At 46.8% G+C, this 20,820-nt stretch overlaps 1 protein-coding gene across 4 annotated transcripts in view; it reads left to right on the forward strand.

Annotated features, from left to right (window-relative positions):
• The window catches only part of ADORA2A (adenosine A2a receptor), a 28,440-nt gene that overhangs the window by 545 nt on the left and 7,075 nt on the right, over nt 1–20,820 (forward strand). Inside the window, exons 2-3 of one of the 4 annotated variants that reach the window (XM_032128112.1) lie at nt 676–703; nt 14,977–15,854. In XM_032128112.1, the coding sequence (XP_031984003.1) occupies nt 15,505–15,854 (350 nt within the window). In that variant the 5' untranslated portion in view covers nt 676–703; nt 14,977–15,504. Of the gene's footprint in view, nt 1–576; nt 704–958; nt 1,054–5,171; nt 5,524–14,976; nt 15,855–20,820 lie in introns of those variants that run through there. The other 3 variants (XM_032128111.1, XM_032128110.1, XM_032128114.1) reach the window with 3 other exon arrangements.

Consider the following 20,820-nt stretch of genomic DNA (forward strand, 5'->3'; position numbering starts at 1 on the left):
ACTTACTTACTAAGAGGTAAACTTGAAAAATAGAAGTTAAAAAACTTAGGAGATGCCCACAAAGACTAGTGGGACCAAATTCTTGAGAGGTTCTCTCCCTGCTTCAAAATTGCTGTGAGATGAGTCATGGCTGTCCCCAAGTCCTTCGGAGGAGCGGGAGCTGGCTGGGGACAGGCGCAGCCCCAGGGGCACCGCAGGCAGGAAATGTGCTGTGTGCTGGTGGGATCCACAGCCACCTAGCCGGTGGGAATGTGAAACTGCTGTCAAATAGTCAATATCTCTGCAGAGAACTCTTAAACACTTCCAGAGTAGTAATGCACAAGGGTTCCTTTCCGCAGGTAGTAATGGCAATTAGGAAGAGAAGAGAGTGAAGTTTCTGTGTGTGTGCAGTCTGACCTGGTGTCCCCCGCAGCACTGCACGGTGTCACCGCAGCCCTGTGTGGTACAGCTGTAGGCTTCGACTCGCTGGGTGGGTTTTCCAGCCTGGAAAGAAGTAGATGCTTAAAATAATGTAGTGAGAAAGCCCTCCTCTCCTCTCCTCCCCTCTGTCCTCTCCCCTCTCCTTTTCCCTTCCCTTTTCCCTCTCCTTTCCTCTCCTCTCCTCTCCTCTCTTTTCTTTCCTCCTTTCATTGTATGCAGATCAAGCCCAGTCAAACCCGCTTCTGTCACTTGCAGGTCCCTCACGACAAGCGAGGACTCTCAAGTAAGTGGCCTCTCCTCCAGCCCCGCTGCGAGGATGCTGCTCCGGGCTGTTCGTGTTGGCACCGAGCCCCGCGGTGCTGGGTCGCCGCCGGCCGCCAGGTAAAGCTGCGGGGCTGCCGGGCGCCCATCCTGCCGGGAGCGGGGCCGGGGCCGGGCGCGGGAGCCGTTCCCGTGGCCTCGCGTGCCGGTGCCGTTCCCGTGGCCGCCGCCGCGCCCGCCCCGCGCCGCCCTGCAGGGGGAGCCGCGGCAGCCGCGTCCTGCGCGGAGGCGGGAGCGGAGCGGAGCGGGGCAGCGCCGACACCGCCACACGGCTCCGGGCGCGGCCGGAGCGGAGCGGCGCCCTGAGGCCAGGTGGGTGAGGCCGGCGGGCCCGCGGGGAGGGGCGGCGAGGGCCCGGGGTGCAGCTCCCGGGGCGGAGCGGGACCTCCCGGCCGGGGCGGGCTGCGGGGCTCGTCCTGCTGGAGCATCCCGAGCGCGGCGGTCCCCGGCCCCGGCAGCCGCGGTGCGCGGCTCGGCTTCCCTCACGGCGTCCGCGGTCCCCCTCCTGCCTGTCCCGCGAATTTGAAAAGTGGCTGCCCGCTGCTCTCTCGGTGCAGCCGAGCCCCCAGCCCCAAGACGGGGCGATTTTGCCCTGCTCCCGCTTTCTCCTGCTCCGGCTCGGATGGTGTTTCCTCCGTGGAGCCGGTGCTTTTCACTCCGTGCTGATTCCCAACTGTCAGGCCCTCGACACACCCCCGCGCTCCAAGATGTTTGCTCCACGGATCTTTCCCCAAACATCAGGTGCCGGACTTTGCCTCCCTGCCGCCCTTCAGCGGATAATTGTGCTTATCATAAAACAGTGATTCCATAGGAGCACCCCTCATCCTGTAAACTACTCCGTAGTGCTTTCAAAGGAGATTTCCATGCACTTTCACAGTCGTGTTAAGGGGGAAAGGGTAGAGACGGAATAGATGGCTTCAAACCTGTGCAGTCTTATCCTATTCCTTGCCCCCAAAAGCCCCAGCTCTGCCTTATCTCTGCCGAGCCGCTGAAAGTTTCTCAGCGGAGTGCCTTCCCCTGTGCCCGGGAGCGCTCAGCCTTGGTACCCTGCTAGCGTGTCTATGGAGTCTCCACTCCCAGAGGGGCCTGTACCCCTGTGCTGGGCAAGAGGGCAGATGAAGGACAGGGAAACAGGTTGCAAGCTACGGGGTGTCCCCAGAGCTGTGGGCAGGATGTGGATGCAGGCTTTTTGCCCTGGTGGACGGGGCTCCGGAGCCCTCTGGGGTGACCTGCCCTCACGGAGTGCCCGAGGCAGCAGGTGCTTTCCCATTCCGCTGTGTCAGTGCTGCTGCGTGATGCCGTTGCCGGGGATGCTCCTGGGAGTAGATTTCCTGCATGGTCGTTTGTGTGGTCTGAGAGTCACGGTTGCTTTGTTGCTCTTTTATGCCCTGGCCAGTGTGAGTCTGGGGGCTCCCGAGTGCAGGGGGACTGCAGGCTTTGCTATAGCCAGAAGGGAGGAAAGGTGGTTGAGCACCTTCTTCAGAACTGCTTGAGGCACTGAGCCCAGAGAGAGACAGGAAGGGTTAACTTAAAGAGAATAACATGACTCACTTGGTAAATAGTTAATAGAATTGCTGTAACTACTTAAAATTATTTTCCTAAGCAGATGGCCAACTATTAGATAACTCGGTCTTTGGATGTATTTGTTTTCAGGTTTCTTATCAGGCTCGTAAGTCTCAGACACGTGTAACTCAAGAACTGGAGTAATTGATAAATTAGTTCTTCCGCATGGGGGAAACTAACAGAAAGAGAGAAAGCATGGTCAGCCTCTGCTGTTAGAGACACCCCCGGAGCATATTGCCCAAGTGAAGTAGAAAAAGATTAGATAAAGTGACCAGCAGGGATATGAGAAATATTTCAATTTAATTAGGTCTGTGGAGGAAATACCATATTTTGAATCTCAATAAAAAAGTCAATATAAATGTAATCATGTATCACAAAAACCTATGGAAATGAAATCCTGTCTAATGTGGCAAATTGATTAAATTCTGAATTAACCAGGAAAGCTGTGAACCTCTGAATTTGTAGAGAAAACATGTTGGTACAAACTGCAAACATGTATGTGTGTACATAAAATAAAAACGACCTATTGCAGTGTGTGAAAAAAAAAAAAGGCAAGCAGGTCTCCTTTTTAATGGTGGCCATGTTTGTAATTTTCATGTGTATATAATGTATGTCTTTCCATATGTATTTTTCCATATGGTTTGAAGCCATATGTATTTTTATACATAAAAAATAGAATCCGCATCACCCTGTACTAGGTCAAGGGGTGTTGGCCCAATAATGATGTTTTTAGCCTCTGCCCTTCTATCAGTGGGTGCAAAAGGCACTAAAGGTCTGAGCTGGAAAGCATCTGCCAGGTCTACCCATGTTTGCATTTCTGTTTTTGCTGGTATTTTAATAGGATGTTTTCATAAGGACTGCTGGTGCTAGTGCATTTGGATATACTCATCTTTTGAAAGTTTTTCATCTTTTTTGTTTAATCTTCAATAATAGATTTCACGTAGAGCCGTGTGGTTTTCTCTTAAGAACCACTGGGAAAAGCTCAGTCCCACAGAAGGTTTGGGGGGACTGCTTTGAATCTTCATGCTTCCTTTCAGTCCTGTCTTTCGGAAGGCTCTGGTCCCCCTTTGGTTTTGAGCCTGGCTGCTTTTCCATCTTGTGTTGAGCGAAAGCCTCCCCCTTTACCACTTCCTTTCTGCCTGGCAGACTGATGGCTGTATAATTTCTTGTCTGTACAGGATGTTTAAAGTTTCACAGACTTCCCACCATTTTCTCAATGCTTCAGCTCTTCACTTTGGTTTGACATTTCAGTCTATGTGAGATGGGACAAGGCACAGTTTGGGGAAGGTCTCTGAGTTCTGCACAGCTGGGAGTGAGGTGTTCTCCAACCAACGGCTGGTACCAACATCTCTCTTGGTGTCCTGCAAAGTTTGTCCTTGTCTTCAGCTTGGACAGATTCCAGCTCTGCTTGTTCATTTTCTCATCTGATCTGGATTGTGATTAACTCCCAAGGTTGTTCTTTATTGTGTGATTTCCATCTGAAAATGGAGATGGACTATTAAACATTTTATTGTTGTTGTTGGACTCTAAAGTAAAAATCAGGAAAGAGATCTTGAGCTGTGTGTCAAGGAATCAGAGAAGATTGTCACAAATCAATGGAGGGCTATTCCCTTTTATTCTGATATCTGGTATTTAGGACCAGAAGGTTTGGTTGCTTCATGGACCATCTTCAGGTTTTGCATCAGTGCACCTGAACAGCCTTGGTGAAGCTGCTTGAACAAAATAGCACCAGTTCCTTGCCTCTCTGCTCATTTTAAGAATGGAAGATTTTGAGAGGAAGCTGCCTACTTAATGAGATGCTTTTGTAGTTGAATATTGAGGGTTGGACAGTTAGGGGTAGAGAACTGGAAGCATTCTGTCTTGGAAGGGTAGGAGGGTCTGGGCAGATGCACAGAAGGTGATTTAACCTCTGAAGGCTTCAGTTCCTTCTGTAGAGTCAGAAGGTGCCTCTCCTTTCACAAAGGTTGCATCTGTATCAGGAATAATTATTGGTTGTATTGCACTTTTTTTCTGCAGTAAATCTCTGCAGATCAGAATGGACAGATGGCACATACAATTCTCAATTATGGAAAACATCCTTAGGAGGCACCTGGAGGTCATCTAATCCAGGCCTCTGCCCAAAGGAAGGATCTGCTATGGATTTGCCATTTCTGACATCTTTCTCTATCCTGCTCCTAAAGACCTGCAGTGGAGACTCGTCACTTTCCTGGTGTGCAGGAAACACCCTGATGCCCAGGTTAAACCTGCTTTGCTCTAACTCGTTCTTCATCCTGACCACAGTGGGCAACCCACAGACTATCAGCAAAGAGTGTGTCAGAGCACTTCACCAAATGCAGTTATTCGGTAAATGTGAGCAGGTAAAGGTGTGATCTCTTTCACTCCTCAACCTGGGTCCTGGGGCTCTTGCTGATGGGGATTTTAAAATTTTTATTTCTTTTAAAGTTATACATTTCAAGCCCAAATAAAGTAATTTTATTATCACTACAAATGCAGCTGCGGAAGGCAGGGTTTGAAAAGAAATGACAGCTACAAGACAAATTGTATTTGTCTTAGATGGTAAGCCAGGGGTTGCATGCAGTAGGTTTATCACTATCTGACAGGTAACAAGATAAAGCCCAGGTGTTACACAGGGATGTGAAAAGACCTGAAACAGGAATAAAGTATACTTTACAAAGCATTTTTAGGGAATATTTGCAAACAATGCATCTGAGACAATGGAGAAGTTAGCAGGGAGGGAACTTCTTGCAGGGATGGTTTGAGCCAGGGACAGGGGGAGGGAAAGGCATGCAGGGGATGAGGGAATCTTCCTGTCCCTCTCTGATACAAGGAGAGGAAAGGGGGGTTTTCCTGGAGCTTTGGAGACGTGACGGGTGACATGCTGGGCTCCTGTCTGTGTGTTGATTAGCATTTGTGATTGCTCCCAGTTCCAGGGGGAAGGCACTCCGGCATTCTAGTCCTTGCAGATTGGGGCTGTTTTATCTGCGGCAGGCTGCGATACGGCATTCCCTGTGCCCGGTGTTTGTGGCTCCCAGCGACAGCTGTGGCCCTTGTTCAGCAGCGCCCCGGGGGGCTTGGCTGGTGGAGCTTCTCAAAGCGCAGCCCGAGCCGCCGGGTCACGTCTGAGCATCCCCCCGGGCAGGGCAGTCCCTCACCCATCCGGGGCAGGAACGCAGCTGAACGGAGCAAAGTGCAATCTTTTAATGCATCCCTTCGGGAATGGTGAGGTTTGCAGTTTTTCCTGTTAGAAGTTTCCTCATTTAGTATTCAGACCTCAGAGTTTCCTCCGTTTTTCTCTTAGCTTTGCTTTGTTGGGGATGTTTTGGTTTGGGTTTGCACTATTGTGTTCTCCTCTTGCTTCTTGTCTCTCCTTTTCCCCCCACCCTCTTATTTTTTCTAACTAGGGCAGCGTAAATGTTTCTGCTCTCTCTGCCCATTCTGTAATGTTGGCCTCTTATGCAAATCCCCCTTCTTGTACTTGGAAAGTCTTCTACGAACAGCCCTATCATTTTGGTTATTGAGTTTTTCTCAATAGAACAGGACTGTGAGATCCTGGTATGGATCAGCTGTTGAGCTCAAGGACTTAAGAAAAGTAGGTGGTTAAATGTCATGTTCTGTGATAATAACAACTTTGGTTTCAGTATGAGATCCATATACTTGGGCACAGACTGGGATTTTCCATAGGAAACATTCCCCTGGATAAAAGACAGCTAAGAGGTATGCAGCTTTTTAATAAAATCTTTAGAAGAGAGACACGTGATTGAAATTGATTTGAATAATTACAGTTTCCACATACGTCCAATCCACAGATCAGTGCCCAGGTTCAATGGGACGGTGGAAAATCACATCAGACTGACCTGGGCTGGCACCAGCACCATTACAGCTCCTGGAGCACGTGTGGGGAAGCACACTGACTTTTAAAAAGTTTGTAAAATGTTCTGCAGCCCAGATTTTGGTAAAAAAAATTACCTGTGCTAATGGTTGCCTAGTGAGGGATAGTCTGGGACTGTTTCTGATAATCCCAAAACTCAGACCTCTTTAACTGAACCTTTTAAATCTGAGGCACCTAACTTTGTCAAACACCTAAAAAACAATTAATACTTTCTTTTATGTCATCCTGTGTCTTATGAAATGTTGATCCAAATTTTGCTTGACTATTATGATTCATTTAGGGTTCTTGTTAACTTTCCTACCCCATTCCTAAAGGGAAATCTTCCTTTTTCTCCACATAGCCACTGTACAGCCCAGCTGTATGATTACAGCAGGCAAGAGATGGACACAGTCCACGTGGGAGAAACCATCCTAAAGGCTTGGGGGTATCTGTTCTGAGCACCTCCCTGGGATCCATCTCTGCTTGACTAATATCTTTTGTGTTTGGAGTCAAATGTCACAGTCCCTAAGGAATTTGCCTTTGGGGTCTTTTTTGGTTTATCCTTGTTTGGCAAGGTGTGAGGATCATGGTTGTCATGCATTTGAGAAAAGATCACAGGTTTCTTTACAGATGGAGCTTTTCTATGATGTCTTGTTGTGCAGAGGCTGTAAAATGTCTAAAGTTTTCATTGGACAGAAGGGCCACTTCCCAAGGGTGGTGGAGGTATCTCTGCTGTAGTGAGTCCTGACTGCTGCTCTCCTCTCCTTTCTGCTCCCTCTGGACAAGAACAGCAGCTCATGAGCAGCCAGCAAATGCAGTAAAATGGTTTCTGAAGTGATTTATGAATGGCTGCTAGTTCTCCAGTGTGACGGTTTGATGTAGAAGGACAGCAGTCACTGGTGAGGAGTGTAATTTCCCCAGCAGCTCTGTGCTCTCCACCCCAGCCCAGCAGCAGCTCCAGCTGGAGCTGTCGGAGCAGGAAGCGGGGAGAGGTACAAGGCTGTCACTGGAGTGGATGTGCTCTGACCACAGCACAGGGTCTTAGGAAATGACAAAAGGACTTAAGAGTCCTCAGAGCACCAGCTCAACACTGACACTCTGGGATCAATAACAGTGACATTGGAAAGTTCTTAATAAATTGGATTATAATCAAGGACTTGGGGAAAAAACCAGTCCCTTTGAGTACCTCTAGTGTCAGTGTGGCTGGCTGTGATAGTGGAAGTGCAAGTCACCTGACAAGGGTGACAGCAGTGTGGTGTAAGTCACATCAAAGAGGAGAAGGAATGACAAAGTGAGGGCATGTGGCCTTGGGGCATCATCGGAGCATCAACTCCTTATCCACAGAGGGTGGCAGAGTCCTAAAAATGGCTTAAATAGCTTTGAGGGTGCGACAGAAACACTGACAGGATGGTGAGGCTGACACTGAGCAAATAAGCATTAGCAGTCAGAGTACCTTACAAAATGGATGAGGGAAAGTTGCTGAAAACAAACTCAAGGGACAGAAAATTTGCTATTGTGGCTTTTGCCTGCTTTTGGGATGAACAATCTTGTACCATGCTTTCATCAGGATAGGGAAGGACAGCTGGGGAATCATTTTAAGTTATGTGGAGAGAGATGGAAAGAGTTATGTTCCTTCTGCTGTAGAAGGATGTTGGTTGACCGGCTACAACAGCCCTCCCTGCACTGGGGTGAGTTTTTGTTTCACTATCAGGGTTTACACAAACACTCCTGGCAACCTGCAGGACAGTGCTCGAGGGAGCTGGAGCAGGGATCACAGGGCATGGTGGAGAGAAAACCTGTACTTAGAGAAGGCAAATAGGGTTTGGGAATAACTGGATAAAAATGCAAGAAAACTAACAGGTGTGCCCAATTCTCAGCTGCCTGTCTGGAAACTTCATACAGAAATGAGAGGCAAAGTCACATCTGGAGAGAAGTCTACTCCATTACTTTAAAATAGACCAGAATGGATGCATTAGCAATATGATAATATCTTCAGAGTAAATTCTTCCCTTGCCTGTATTCCTCAGTGGGTCACCTCTTCCTTATATTCTGTTTCCTCATTTCTCTTATTTTGTCCTTGAAGGAAATGCTCCTCATGTGTGAACACAGCTGGCTTTAGTAGGGCTGTGAGGAGGCAGAGTTTGCCTTTGAGTTCTTCCCTCACACAGGAAAGGAAAACTGGCTCCTCAGAGACATTGTGGATGATGTTGGCAGTATTAACTTGTTTCTGGCCATGGTACATGGTTTTAATTATGCTTTTTTACTTGTCTGCCTTATGAAAGCCTATCCAAATGCTCTGTTTTTTTTTTTTTATTTTTAGAAATGCCACCATAGATAAATGAACATCAGCCGTCCTGAGTACAAATAGTTTGCTCAAAAATCCAACATGTTTCGGTGTCTTTTGGCAATATATCACGATGCCTGCTGTCCAGTGAGACTTTGGTGAGCACAGGGGAGCCTTTTTCCCTTCTGTTTGTTTGATCTGGCTTATTTAACTGCTGGTCATTCAGCCTTACTTAGTTTTGCCCTCCTTGGCTTTTTGTGACCGTTAGAATTGGAATAATTACTGTGAGGTTTTTTCCTTGCTTTTAAACATTTATAGCATCCACTTAGGAAAAAAATATGGTCAAATGTGTTCTGTTCTAATCTTCCGCTACCACAATAAAAATTAATCCACTTCTAGCACTTGGAGGGCAGGAGGCAAAGCTGCAATATTGGTTTGGGATTAGCCATTCCTGTCAGCCAGCCCATCTGTGTTATGACCTTTGCTTGTTGTCCAGTGGGATTTCACTTTTGAGGAAGTTTTGGTTTTAATTTTTTTTTTAATGTGCATAAACAGGAGAAGAGACACACAGGACAGGCTCACAGGGTGTGGTTTTGTCATGGTTTTGGTTGCTGTCACTGATTCAGCAGTCTGGGTGTCTCTGGTAAATCAATCAAGACTTTACACCCGGGTTCACCATGCTTGTTGCTGGAGTACAGCCTCCTTTCTTGGCCTGGACTGCAGCAGGGATGGAAATGTAAAAAAGAATTGTTGCCCCTATTACCCATTTTTAAACTGACAGACAAAGTTCAGGGACAGTGCAGGTCTCTGAAGAGCCATTTCTTCTGCTTTTCAAAAGTACGTGGAGGGAAGGTTTTAAGTCTTGGAGGGCTGTTGCTTTCCTCTAAAGAGGGGATTACACCAAATTTAGCAAAGCTGAAGCTCTCATTTTACTTATTATTTCAGGAGAATTTGCAAAGCCTATCCAGAACGCTTGTTACCCTACTGTAGGCTTTATATTACAGCAGACTTCACTTCCCAAGAGGAGACAAAGTCTGTGCTTCCAAAAATCCTTGGCCTTGCATTTTTGCAGTCAGAGCATCAGTGGTTCAGATGATGTTTTGGATAAAATCGGAAAGGTGCCTGGAAGGGTCAGACTGGCATGTGGAGGCCCTTGATAGAACAAAAATTTCCACACCTCCTTGTGTTCTGCACTTGCAATGGTGTCCACACAGGCAGGCGTGCAAGGGCCTCCAGGAAGGGCTGAGGGAAAGTGCAAGTGCTGCAGGTACCTGAAAGCCAAGACCACGGTGTGCTGATAATTTTGCCTGCTTTGTTTCACTTGTATCCTTTGTTAACAAAGAGCAGTCTAGAGGGAAATAGTCTATTATTAATATTTAATTTCCTCCTATTACTGTAAGCAGATGACCTAAAAGATCATTTAGACAGCAGCCAATAATAAAGCAAATAGAGGAATCAGAAAATGTATGTCTTGGTTAGGTGGGTGGTGCCTCCTTCCTCCTCCTTCCTGCCCCACCCCGCTACAGCTCTTCATCTTTCCATGGGAGGCAGGGCTGAGGATGCTCCCTACAGCTGTGTGTGAGCAGTCAGGGACCCAGGGAAGCTGCTCTATGTGAAGTATTCATAAAATACTGAACTTCAGAAAGGAAACCCTTGAGAAACACAGAGAAGTGCTCCTGCTCCCTTCCCTATCGTTCTCCCCAAAGGACACCTATTTTCATTATGTTTTACAGCCCCAGTTGTTTTGCAAAATTGTGTACTGCCGGTGAGCACATCGGCTCCTTTATCGTGACTTGATTCTCTGAAGTGGCAGGGAGAGAAAAGATTTCTTGGAGTTTTTGATTTAAAAGATAGGGAGATTCTCTTTGAGCTGAAGGCATTTCAAAGAGAGGATAAAAACTGACAAGCATCTCCCCCTCCAGGCTTTGGAAAGTAGGAAACAAATTATTTAGCAGCACCAATTTTTCTGCTTACGGCCATTCGTGAATTCAAGGATGTCCCCTAAGGGAATTAGGTACTCTGCATGTGGCTGGTACCTGGGAAGGGCCATGTAGTCAAAAGGAGATGCAAGATTGTGATCTGTGGAATGAGCCTTGATGAACACCCCCCCATAGGCCCATGAGCTGCCTCTCCTGCCCCATCCTAGAGCAGACACAGAAACCAACCTCTCTGGAGCCTGGGGAAGCTGCTGTCTGTCACCTACGTGCCCACAGACTGTCTTGGGTGCCCTAAGGGCTGCTGATCATCTGGAGATTTTGCTAATATGTGAGAGGAGCTGTCAAACTGAAGTGTCACAGGCACTGTGAGCCTGGCAGGCACAGAGGGTGCGTCTGCTCTGTACCAGCTGGCAGAGCCTGGGCAGCCAAAACCTCCCAGAGCAGGATGGACTCAGCCCGGAGGGGCCGAGAGCAGGAGATGGGCTTGTCTGAGGTGGGTGATTTGAACCAAGCAGTGGCCAAGGGCTCAGCTTGTTCCTTTTGGCACTCAGGAGAGAGAAGGGGCAACACCTTCATTCAAAGTCAACTGGAGATGCCAAACTAAAGCTTGCTTAGGCTCTGCTGGTGAATTGCTTCATGGGAACGTGCTGTGCAGATGCTTTATTGAATTTTCAAGGAGGAGTTTCTCATTGGGACTGAAATATGAGAGAGAACAGAGTGTTCCAAGTCACTACAAATGAACAGAACACCAGCTTTACAGGTTTGTGAATGACAAAAAAGGTTTATTTAATAATGGGGGAAAGGCCGGAACATAGCCCGGGGTATCAAGAAGGAATTAACAACATAAAACAAGGGCTTATAAAGAAATACTAATTGTAGCTGTCCACCCTGTTGGGTGATACAGGTTATTTTTCTTAAGTTTCAAGAAGCTTGCCATGCTGATCCCTCAAGGGCCTGAGATGTTAAATATACACTTCCCCAGTGAGTAAAGCATATTGTTAATTAATTTTTTCTTATTAGACCTGGTTGCTGAGCCTTTGGGTCTTGCATGAAGTAGACAATTCTACAATAAATTTCATCTTGCCTCTGGATCTATGTCATCTTCTCTAGGTGGTCTCTATTTCATTTTGTCCCTGTGCAGTGAATTTCTGGCTGTATAAGCAGAAAGACGGAGCCTGTTCTTGTTTTAAAGCAAGTTGCACGTACTCCTAAAATGGAGATTTGTTGTGTCAGGTGAGCACTACAGCACTGACACTGTGAGAGAGGAATGAGGGGATGTGGGTGAGCTCAGGTTGAACATGAATCCTCTCGGGTTGTGGCACATTCTGTCAACAGCAGGTGAGGCTGGGGTTGTGTGGCCAATAATTTGTTTTTCTAATGTCAGTGGCTGCTCAGCGGTGCTGAAGCAGACACAAAATGTTGTTTCGTCGTGGCTGGGACACCTGCTCAGCTCCAGCCATTTCTCCCCTGAGATGTGCTGGCTCTGCAGAACTCTTTCCAGCCCATCTGAGAGCAGAGAGTGGAAGGACATGCTGTCTTTTTCTGGACATAACATTCCGATTGCTTCAGAATAAATGACTGGGGCTTGGGATGGAGGATCAGGCCACTGTTTGCGTAGGGAGATGGGAAGCAAGGGACTAAACAAATTCAGAGATAAAACATTCAAATTTAACATCAGGCCGTGAAACAGTTAAAGTAGAAGGTTAAAAGCTCTGTTGTGTCAGAAAACTGTGTGATGTAGTCATTAAACTTCAGATTCCAATATTGTGCTTTTTCAGGATCATGCAGAGGTGTAGGAAATTTTAGCTTTGTGCTGAGCAATTAGTATGTGCAGGACCTCCACAGTGAAGTTTGTAACTTTCCTCCATGTCCTGTTGGAGTTTGAGATGAGCCATTGAAAGAGTCAGGTTAAACAAAATGCATCTAGGATTAGTATGGATTCGTGATCCTACTCAAGGAAGCACTCAAATGAGGAAGAATATCCAGTAATTTTGCTTTGATTCTCTTCACTGAGGTGTATGAGCTGTGAACATGATGGGCAAGAGCAACATAGCAGGACTTCAGGTAAATGCTCTGAGCATCAGGATTAAGGTGCCCTGTTTTCAGGCTGGCTCCTTTCAAACAGGGGTTCCTTCAGTTCTTCTGACTCCATCTCAGAGCAGCTTGTGGCAGGGGATTATATTGGGTTTATTTTCCAGAGCAGTAGTTTTGGCCTAAGTATGTCACAGTAAATTGTTACGTTTTTCTAAACTTGGCCTGGCACTGGAGTTTGGCCGTGCTCTCGTCCTGCATGGGGAGGTGTGAGCCTGTGGGAGGTGTGAGCCTGTGGGAGGTGTGTGCTCCCACTCTGTGCCCAACCCTGTCCTGCTGAGGGACTCAGGGCTCACACCTGCCTCAGAGTCTCAGGCATAGCTGTCCTGCACCCCTTCTTCCTCTTCGGGGCCTGTTTTGCTCACTGCTTCCTTCGTTTGGTTATTTTTTCCTCCTACCAGCTTTTTCCTGTCTTTTTTTTCCTCCCTTCTTGCTCACCCACATGCACAAAGCATTGTTTATTTCTCATCCTGCCCCTTCTGTTCTCTCTCCCTCCAGATCTTCTTTATTTCTACTTTATATTAATTTCAATCCCCTTCCTTGGAAGTTGGGCTGGAGGGTTAGATTTCAATATCGCTGCTTTGAAACAAACCTGTTGGGATTTGTAATGGACAAGCAGATGCTTGCAGTGTGATGTAGGGGCATATCACTGACATCCCTGAAATCCAAGAAAGTAGAAGCCATCTTTAGGAAGTCACTGAAAAATTGGAGGTTTTGCTGTAGGAGCATAGACAATATAGAGACTTCTTGAGGTTTTTCTTCTTTAAAAAAGATTAAATGGATGATCTTTATCTTCCTCTTCATAGCTAGTTCACACACTAATCTCTTCTGTTGATTTCTTCCACCAAAACCAAACAAAACACAGAAACAAGATAGCCGAAGGTGGAGAAAAGCAAGAGTTTTGAAGCACATCCAAACCACCAAGAATCATTCACTTTCCTTTCAAATGCAGCATTAGCAATAGAGCTCTAAATCAATGAAAGGTCTAAAATTAGATTATATTCCTGAGATCAGATGTGAATCACAAGTTAATCATATTTTCTTTTATTATCACTGTCTTTACCCTTTTATTTTATCCTGAGAAATTAGGTTTCTGACTTGAAAACAGTGAACTGTGAAGGCATCAAACCCTGATGGATCAGACCACGCCAGATCACCCATGGATGGGGCCCAAAAATCTTGTGTTTTGGAGGTTCATGTTGCATCCAAAACTGAGCTTGGTGATTTATCCGTTAGTGCTGTGTTCCTCTGTCTTCCAGCCCTCTGATGTATCAAGCTGTTTCTTAAATTTATGAGAAAATATTATTGCTAAAGCTTACTAAATAAGGTTTTAAACCCACTCTGGAAGTGACAGGCGAGGATAGCAAGCAATTATCTCTTTACTGTGGCACAAAGCTCAGGGAACTGTTCTCCCCTCTGTATTTTTAGCTGAGGCTGTGGTGAAATGCACCCATATCTGAAGCAGAGGTATGAGGTGACCTGCAAGGGCGTGCAGGTGACGTGTATCTGCTCGTATGAAACGCAGCTGCAGGACTGTTTCCTCACAAGCAGCACCAGCTTTACTCCCAGAGCTGTGTGCATGACACTGCAGGAACTCAAATGTAGCCCTGAGACATGACACTGGCATCGTGCCTATGTGTGTATTTCTGGGAGAGGTGTGTTTTGGTGGACATGTTTTTGTCTGCCTGTAGGTGAAGAATGATGCTGTCCTGGATGCAACAAACACTATGGACAGTGCAGGTATAATGAACAAATAGTTTGCTTATAGGATACAGATTTACATGAGCAAAAAGAATGGAGTTGCAGGAGGGAAGCATGCAGAGACCCTTGCAAAGAGTGTGCATGGTCAGCAGGAATGTCCTCAAAGATGTCCCTGTCCGGCATACCTTGAACACTTCTCCCAGCCGTGGATCTTGTTCCAGGGCCTGTGTGTGTGAAGGCCAGACAGGTATGGCCACAGAGGGGTGACCACACACGCCAGCAGTATAGCCCCCCTGTGAATGAGGGTTCATGTCCTTGCAGAGCAGGGTATTGGTGCAGCAGTTCTGTGGCAAAGCACGTGAGGATGGGCAGCACATGATGGCTCAAATCCAGTGTTTGCAATCAGAGGGAGACAGGTGTGTGTGAAAGGCTCCTCAACCTTTCCTCTGTGCAGCCTCAGCACTTGCCAGGACATAATTAGTGGGGCTCTCGTGTTTCAGGGCGGGCTATGGAGCAGCTGCTGAAGTGCCAGCTCAGATGGTAGCCTTGAAAACAAAACATCCCTTGTTTCTCATCACCACTGTGAAATGCTGCCTTCATGAACTTGGGTTTGGCCCTGCAGCTTTCAGGATAGACAAAATGTGAGAATTTTGCCGATAATGTATTCTTCTAGGTCTGTTTAATATCCGTTATCAATTTAATGTGCCGCTTTAATGAGATTTTGCTTTCTCCATCTCCTCCGTAGAGCTGATTACTTAGTGTGTGTGGTTGGTGTTTTTTTTTCTTTTTAGAGGAAACTGCAAGTGAAGAAGTTTAATGTTTGCTTCAGCTGAAGAGAATATTGCCCAAGTCCTAATGGGAAAAGGTGAAAAAGAGAACCGGAGAATGTTGCTAGTAGGTATGGAGATGACAGGAAGCCATGACTAGAAGGGTGACTGTCAACAGGAAACAAAGCATCACAGCTGATGTGACACTGCTGTACAGTACAGTTGCTGTGCTGTGCTGCCTGCTGGACTCTGAGGTCTGGGGAGCAGTGTCTGTCTCCGAGAGAGACTCTCCTGTCTGTTTGTCTGCTGGAGTTTGAATTATTCTGCACCTGGTTAATCACTTTGCTGGAGTTCGCAAACCCTGGGCTTTTTTTTCTTGACACCAGCTACTGTAAAATCCTTGAACAGCTATGGGGAGAAAAATGTGTGTGTGAGCAGCCTTCCTGGGCTGGCAGCCGAGTGCTCCATGGACCCCAGGCAGCTTTGAGGTGTCTTGGCTGTTCAGTGCTCTGCAGATATGAACGCTGATCTTTGGGCCTGGTTGTTCTCACCATGCTAGTACATGGGAAGGACGACTTCCTCTCAGACATAGCCTACATCATCCTGGAACTGATCATCGCAGTGCTGGCCATCCTGGGAAACATCCTGGTCTGCTGGGCCGTCTATTTGAATAGCAACTTGCAGAACGTCACCAACTATTTTGTGGTGTCCCTGGCTGCTGCTGACATTGCCGTGGGCGTGCTGGCAATCCCCTTTGCCATCACCATCAGCACTGGCTTCTGTGCCTTCTTCTATGGCTGCCTTTTCATTGCCTGCTTTGTCCTGGTCCTGACTCAGAGCTCGATCTTCAGCCTCCTTGCTATTGCCATCGACAGAATCATTGCCATACGAATACCCCTCAGGTAAGCATGGGCTGGGCTGGGCTGGGGTGGTAAGGGCTCAACATCCCTAGAAACCACAGGTCTGGAGACGAATCAAGGAAGGAAAAGTTAAATGAGGATCAGTGCTTTTTCTCTCGTATTTTGAAAAAAAACTTTTCTAGGTCCTAAAGTCTGCCTTGGCTGCTGGATTTTCTGGTTGCTTCCTTTTCCTGTTCTTCTCTGTTCTCCTATGGTGTGTGTCCATTGCATCACAGAGGTGCTGCCTGGGAGCTGCCATTCCATACTTAGGCAGCCTGTGCCCTGAAGCCAGTGGCACCAGAAGGATCACTGGGAAGGTAGAGGGCAGAAGGGGGGTGAGGTTAGCTTGTCCCCCTCCCCGTGGGGAGGAGGGAGGTTCTGCCTGAAGCTGTAGCAGCAGACTGGGGAGAGGGAGGTAGGGTTTTCTCTCAGTCCATTAAATATGACAGGAGAAGCAGCAGCAGGCTGCCAAGAAATGGGCCTTAGGAAGATTTGGACTGGCTTAGGCCCTGCCTCTGGAAGCACAGCATATATTGGGTCAAGGTGGAGGCTTGTCCCAACCCACGTCTGCAGATGGTGATTTTGTGGTCTCTGCAGTTTAAAGAAAGTAAAGGACATTTTAATGACAGGCTGGCTGCTACTTGGTGTGCAACCAGGGAGGCTGACATGGAACAAGGGGAAGTTTTGCCACACACACAGAGGCTGCTGCTCAGTTCAGTTTTCCAGGAGCGCGTTGTTGGGATGGGCTGTGTCTGCCTGTGGGCGCGAGGCAGCGCCGCGTTTCTGTGACAATGCTCCGAGTCATTCACTGAGCTCCAGAGATGGGGAGGAAGCCCCTGGGGAGGCTGGTGCAGGAGAATTGTAGGAGTCTTCTTCCTTCCTGTCTTGTCCTTAGGAGGATGCAGCACGCTCTCAGGAATGGAGAGACTGCCTTCCTCTCCTGAACAACCAATGTGGCTGCAAAAATGGAACAAATTTCTGATTTTTGTACTCTCGAGTTTGTGTTTTTGGACATCCTCACTCTTCTTGAGCTTAAATCACTTGTGCTGATCTGTACAATTTAGTTCTGTTTCTTCTGAATAGTTTGGTCATGCAGCATTTATGTCAATTAACACAAACCTCCCGTTCAAAACCAGAATGGGTGCCCTGGAGAGCAGAAATTGCCTTTCCATGTGGATCAGTGCAGCCAAGTCTTTCCTGAAGCCTCGCCTCAGCAAGTCTGTGCTGCTATAACATTACCTTTAATGGGTGGTTTCCAAAACCTGTTGGTCATACTTGTTACAGCTTCTATAGTTTTGGTGTAGATGTAAGGAATAACTGTTCCATTCAATTGCAGAGAAAACTCTGTCAATATTAGTTACCTATAAAATGGACTGCCTTCACTTTTCTACAGTCCTGCTATAGATGATTTCATTTTATGAACCAAAATAATGATAAATGGTACAAGGAAACATGTAGAGTAGCCCCTGGGAGCTGCCTCTAAATGATTTTGAGAAGGGCAGATGTCTTGATTTCATCTCTCACGAGCTAACTCTGAGGATGCCTGCTGACAGTTTAAGCACTCTTATTGCTAGAGGATGACTTGCCCGGAAACGGATTTTAAAAATCTGGATTTCTGCCCACTTTTTGGGCTATCACTGTAACTATATTGTCTTGAAAATGTAATTTCCTGGAAGAGCCAAGGTGAAGAGTCTTTTCAAAAAAACAGACTACATCAGTGCTGGGCACAGCACCGGTTTCACTATCTTGTTTTGGAAAAAACAGAACACACCCTCTTCTGCCCCAGTAACAGAGGGATTGATTGGATGCAGAAACCCACAGGTACATCCATGGGTTCCTCCTCCTCCCTGTCCTCTGCTGGTTTGTCCTTTCACAACAGGAGTGATGAACTTGTCAATTGTGTTTCCCCTTAAGAATTTATGGATGAATAAGTGCTAGATTTATAGCCTCAGACATGCTAAGAAAGTGAAAGCTGATTATCTGAAGAGGGAAATGTGGTATAATTTAGATTGCCCACATCCTCATGTTTTTTTCTTCTTCTAATACCTGTTTGTCTCAAACATGGGTCAAACAATTTGAAGGAAAGTTCTGCCACTAACAATGTGTTGTTTTCACCCCATCCTTTAATACCTTTAATAATTCTTCTTACAGCACATAAAAGGTACCACCAGGTATTCCTAACATTCATTAGCTGAATCATTAATAAACCAGACTTCCTTCACTCTAGTGAAACCAAAAAGGGTCAAACCTGTGTTTTATTCTTCTGTTTCTCTTTAAGTATTTCATGTCTGATTTGTCCTAATGAAGGTAGCTGCATATGTGGATGTGTATACCAACAGAAATAAACTGTGTCAGTATTAAGAAGGCAGAAGAGTGGGTTTTCTGATACTGCTTGGTTTTGGACCCCTCAGTACATTATTAGTTACCTTTGAAATTATTTTTCTGTGGAGAAGAGACCCTCCTCCAAAAAACTGCAATGGGAAAAGACATTTATAGGTGAAATTTTAAAATGGATAAAAACTAATTTGTGAATATCTTATGTGTTCTGCCTTTCAAACAATTAAAACGTTTTGTAGAGTTTGGTAAATTTTCCACAAGTTCCCAAGCACTTTGCTGAATTCTGCCAAGTTTTATAAAAATGTAACATTCTACAAGTGGCAGTAAGGCACTCCCAAGGAAGGGAGCCCGAGCTATTGTTCGTTTTAGGACTAAATGAGGTCTCTCACATGGCAGCTACCTGAAAACCTGCATTGGCTAGTATCAAACCCCCAGGTGCTATGAACAAAACTGGCCCTGAATCTGAGCCCCAGGATGAAGCCCTGGGCCAAGAACAATTGCTGCTTTCCAGGCTCCATGGTGCCAGCAAAGGCTCTGTGGGCGCTGTGCCCAGCCACGTGCCCCTGTGCAGGCATTTGTGTAAAGATATTCCCAGGGGGAGGACAGGTAGCTCCAACACCCTGGAAAGAGAGGGGAAATTTTCCTTCCTGCAGCCAAACAGAAAACTGTTCTGAGGTTACTGAGGCTGCTGCTTGCTCTCTGTGCTGGATTCAGGCACGAAACATGCAGGTCATACAGTGCCAACTGCAGGCCTTTTCCTCTGATGGAAGCTGCTTTTGCTGCTGCAATGCTTCTCTGGGGAAACATTATTAAGGTGCAGCTCCCAGCTGTTTGGAACTTTGGGACTGATTTATCCCATGTGGTGGTGATTTAAACTGCAGCTTTGAGGTGGCACTGGGATGTTTTTCTGACAGAGGACATGAAGAACTGGCTTCTCAAAGTCTGGAGTAGGAAGAATAGGGGAGATGAACACCAACCCTGAATAAAGTATAGGATGTGCAAGGGACCTTTGTGCTGAGAATAGCCTGTTTCAGTCGTTGCTTTAATTCTCTAGGGTTGCCTTCTGAAATGCTCATAAGTGAGCATCTAAACCAGTGATTTAATGTTTTATTGTCACTTTGAGCCATATTTCTTTCCCTGCTCACCATAAACCTTTTGACTTTATGGCAGGCGTTTCCTACATATGCTCATGTTAAACAGATTTAGGGCAGGTTCAGCCTAATGGGAGAAAAGAGTAATTCCCCTCCTTCTTTGAATATGGGTATGGCTTTAAAAGCAGTGGCTTCGTGGCCTGCACAGAACTTGCTGTTACCAAGGTTTTATTCAGGAAGCTGATCATGTCACAAGCAGAACTGTGTCTGCCCACCATTCCTCTTCCGCTGTTTAGAGAAGAGCTAATGCTGGGCACCTGTGCCCACCTGCAGGACTCCACCTCCCTCATCCCCATAGCATGGACAAGCACCAGGATCAGTTGGTACCTGGCAACAGGGGAGAAAGGTTCCTCACTGAGGGGTTTGGGAAAGGTTGTTTAGTTGGTACATGTGAAGGTATCAGTTTTATTTCTTGCCCTGCCACAGATTTCCTAGATGACCTGGGATTGCCAGAGTCTCTCATTTCCAGATACATGTAATAGGGATTGAATATCCTGCTTGGTCCTGTCCCTGATGGCTGCAGCTGCCTGAGGTGTTTGGCTGTTGAGTGGATGTGTTCAGGGAGCAGCATTTTGTAGTGATTTGTTAAACACCTTTGAGCACTGCTGGAATTCAGATGAAAGCCCTCAGCTGAGCACAGGCTTTCTGGGTGATGCAGTAGAAGGTGTCTGAAAAATGCTCCACGCCTGGCAGAGGATGTGCAGTGCTGTCCAGCAGAGGAGGGTTTGGAAGACAAGCAGGATGGCTGGACACTGTGATGGTGAGTTAGGCCAGCTACATACCGTGCAATGTATTGAAAGACTTTAAGTGCTCCCTGAAGTCTCTGTGGACAGAGTACGAGCTCTGCCTTCCACCCAGTCTCACAGACTCTGTGCAGGAATCTTTGTCTCCATGGCACAGAACTTAATCCAAGGACTCAGAAGTGTCACATCCACAGCCAAGTTACTTTAGGCAGTCCAGAGGAGCTGTACATTCACCAAGGGCAGCTATTCTCCTGCAGTCATTTTGCCAGCTGGGTGGCTGGGAGAGCAGCAGGGCAGGTGAAACTATTTTGGGGAAAACATTCGCATTTTCATGTGTTTGCAATAGTTGGTTTTGCTTTTTAGAGGAGGCAGGTGACCCTATCCCCACACCCAGTGCCACCATGAGCATCCCTGTGCTCTGCACTAACGTCCTTTGTGTAATTTCACAAGTAGAAGTGTTTGTTTGTGTGGCAAGTGCGTTATTTCCAGGAAGCAGGACACAGACAATCCAGTGCTGTCTGGACACATCAGACGTGCTGCAAAGTCACCTACCAGCTGTGCAGAACATGAGCTGCAGGTGTGACTAGCTCCTTTCAGCAGCTTGTGTCTCCTGCATGGTGCCAGCAACTCACAGGATAGGGGTTGTGTCTGGGAAGCCCTGAACTTACCCTGTAGAGCTCTGCAGCATGGAGAATATGGAGAGTGGCTTTGACCTGGCTGCTGTGAGCCTGCAGAGAT

This window comes from Corvus moneduloides, chromosome 18, assembly GCF_009650955.1.
Source record: "Corvus moneduloides isolate bCorMon1 chromosome 18, bCorMon1.pri, whole genome shotgun sequence".
NCBI lineage: Eukaryota > Metazoa > Chordata > Aves > Passeriformes > Corvidae > Corvus > Corvus moneduloides.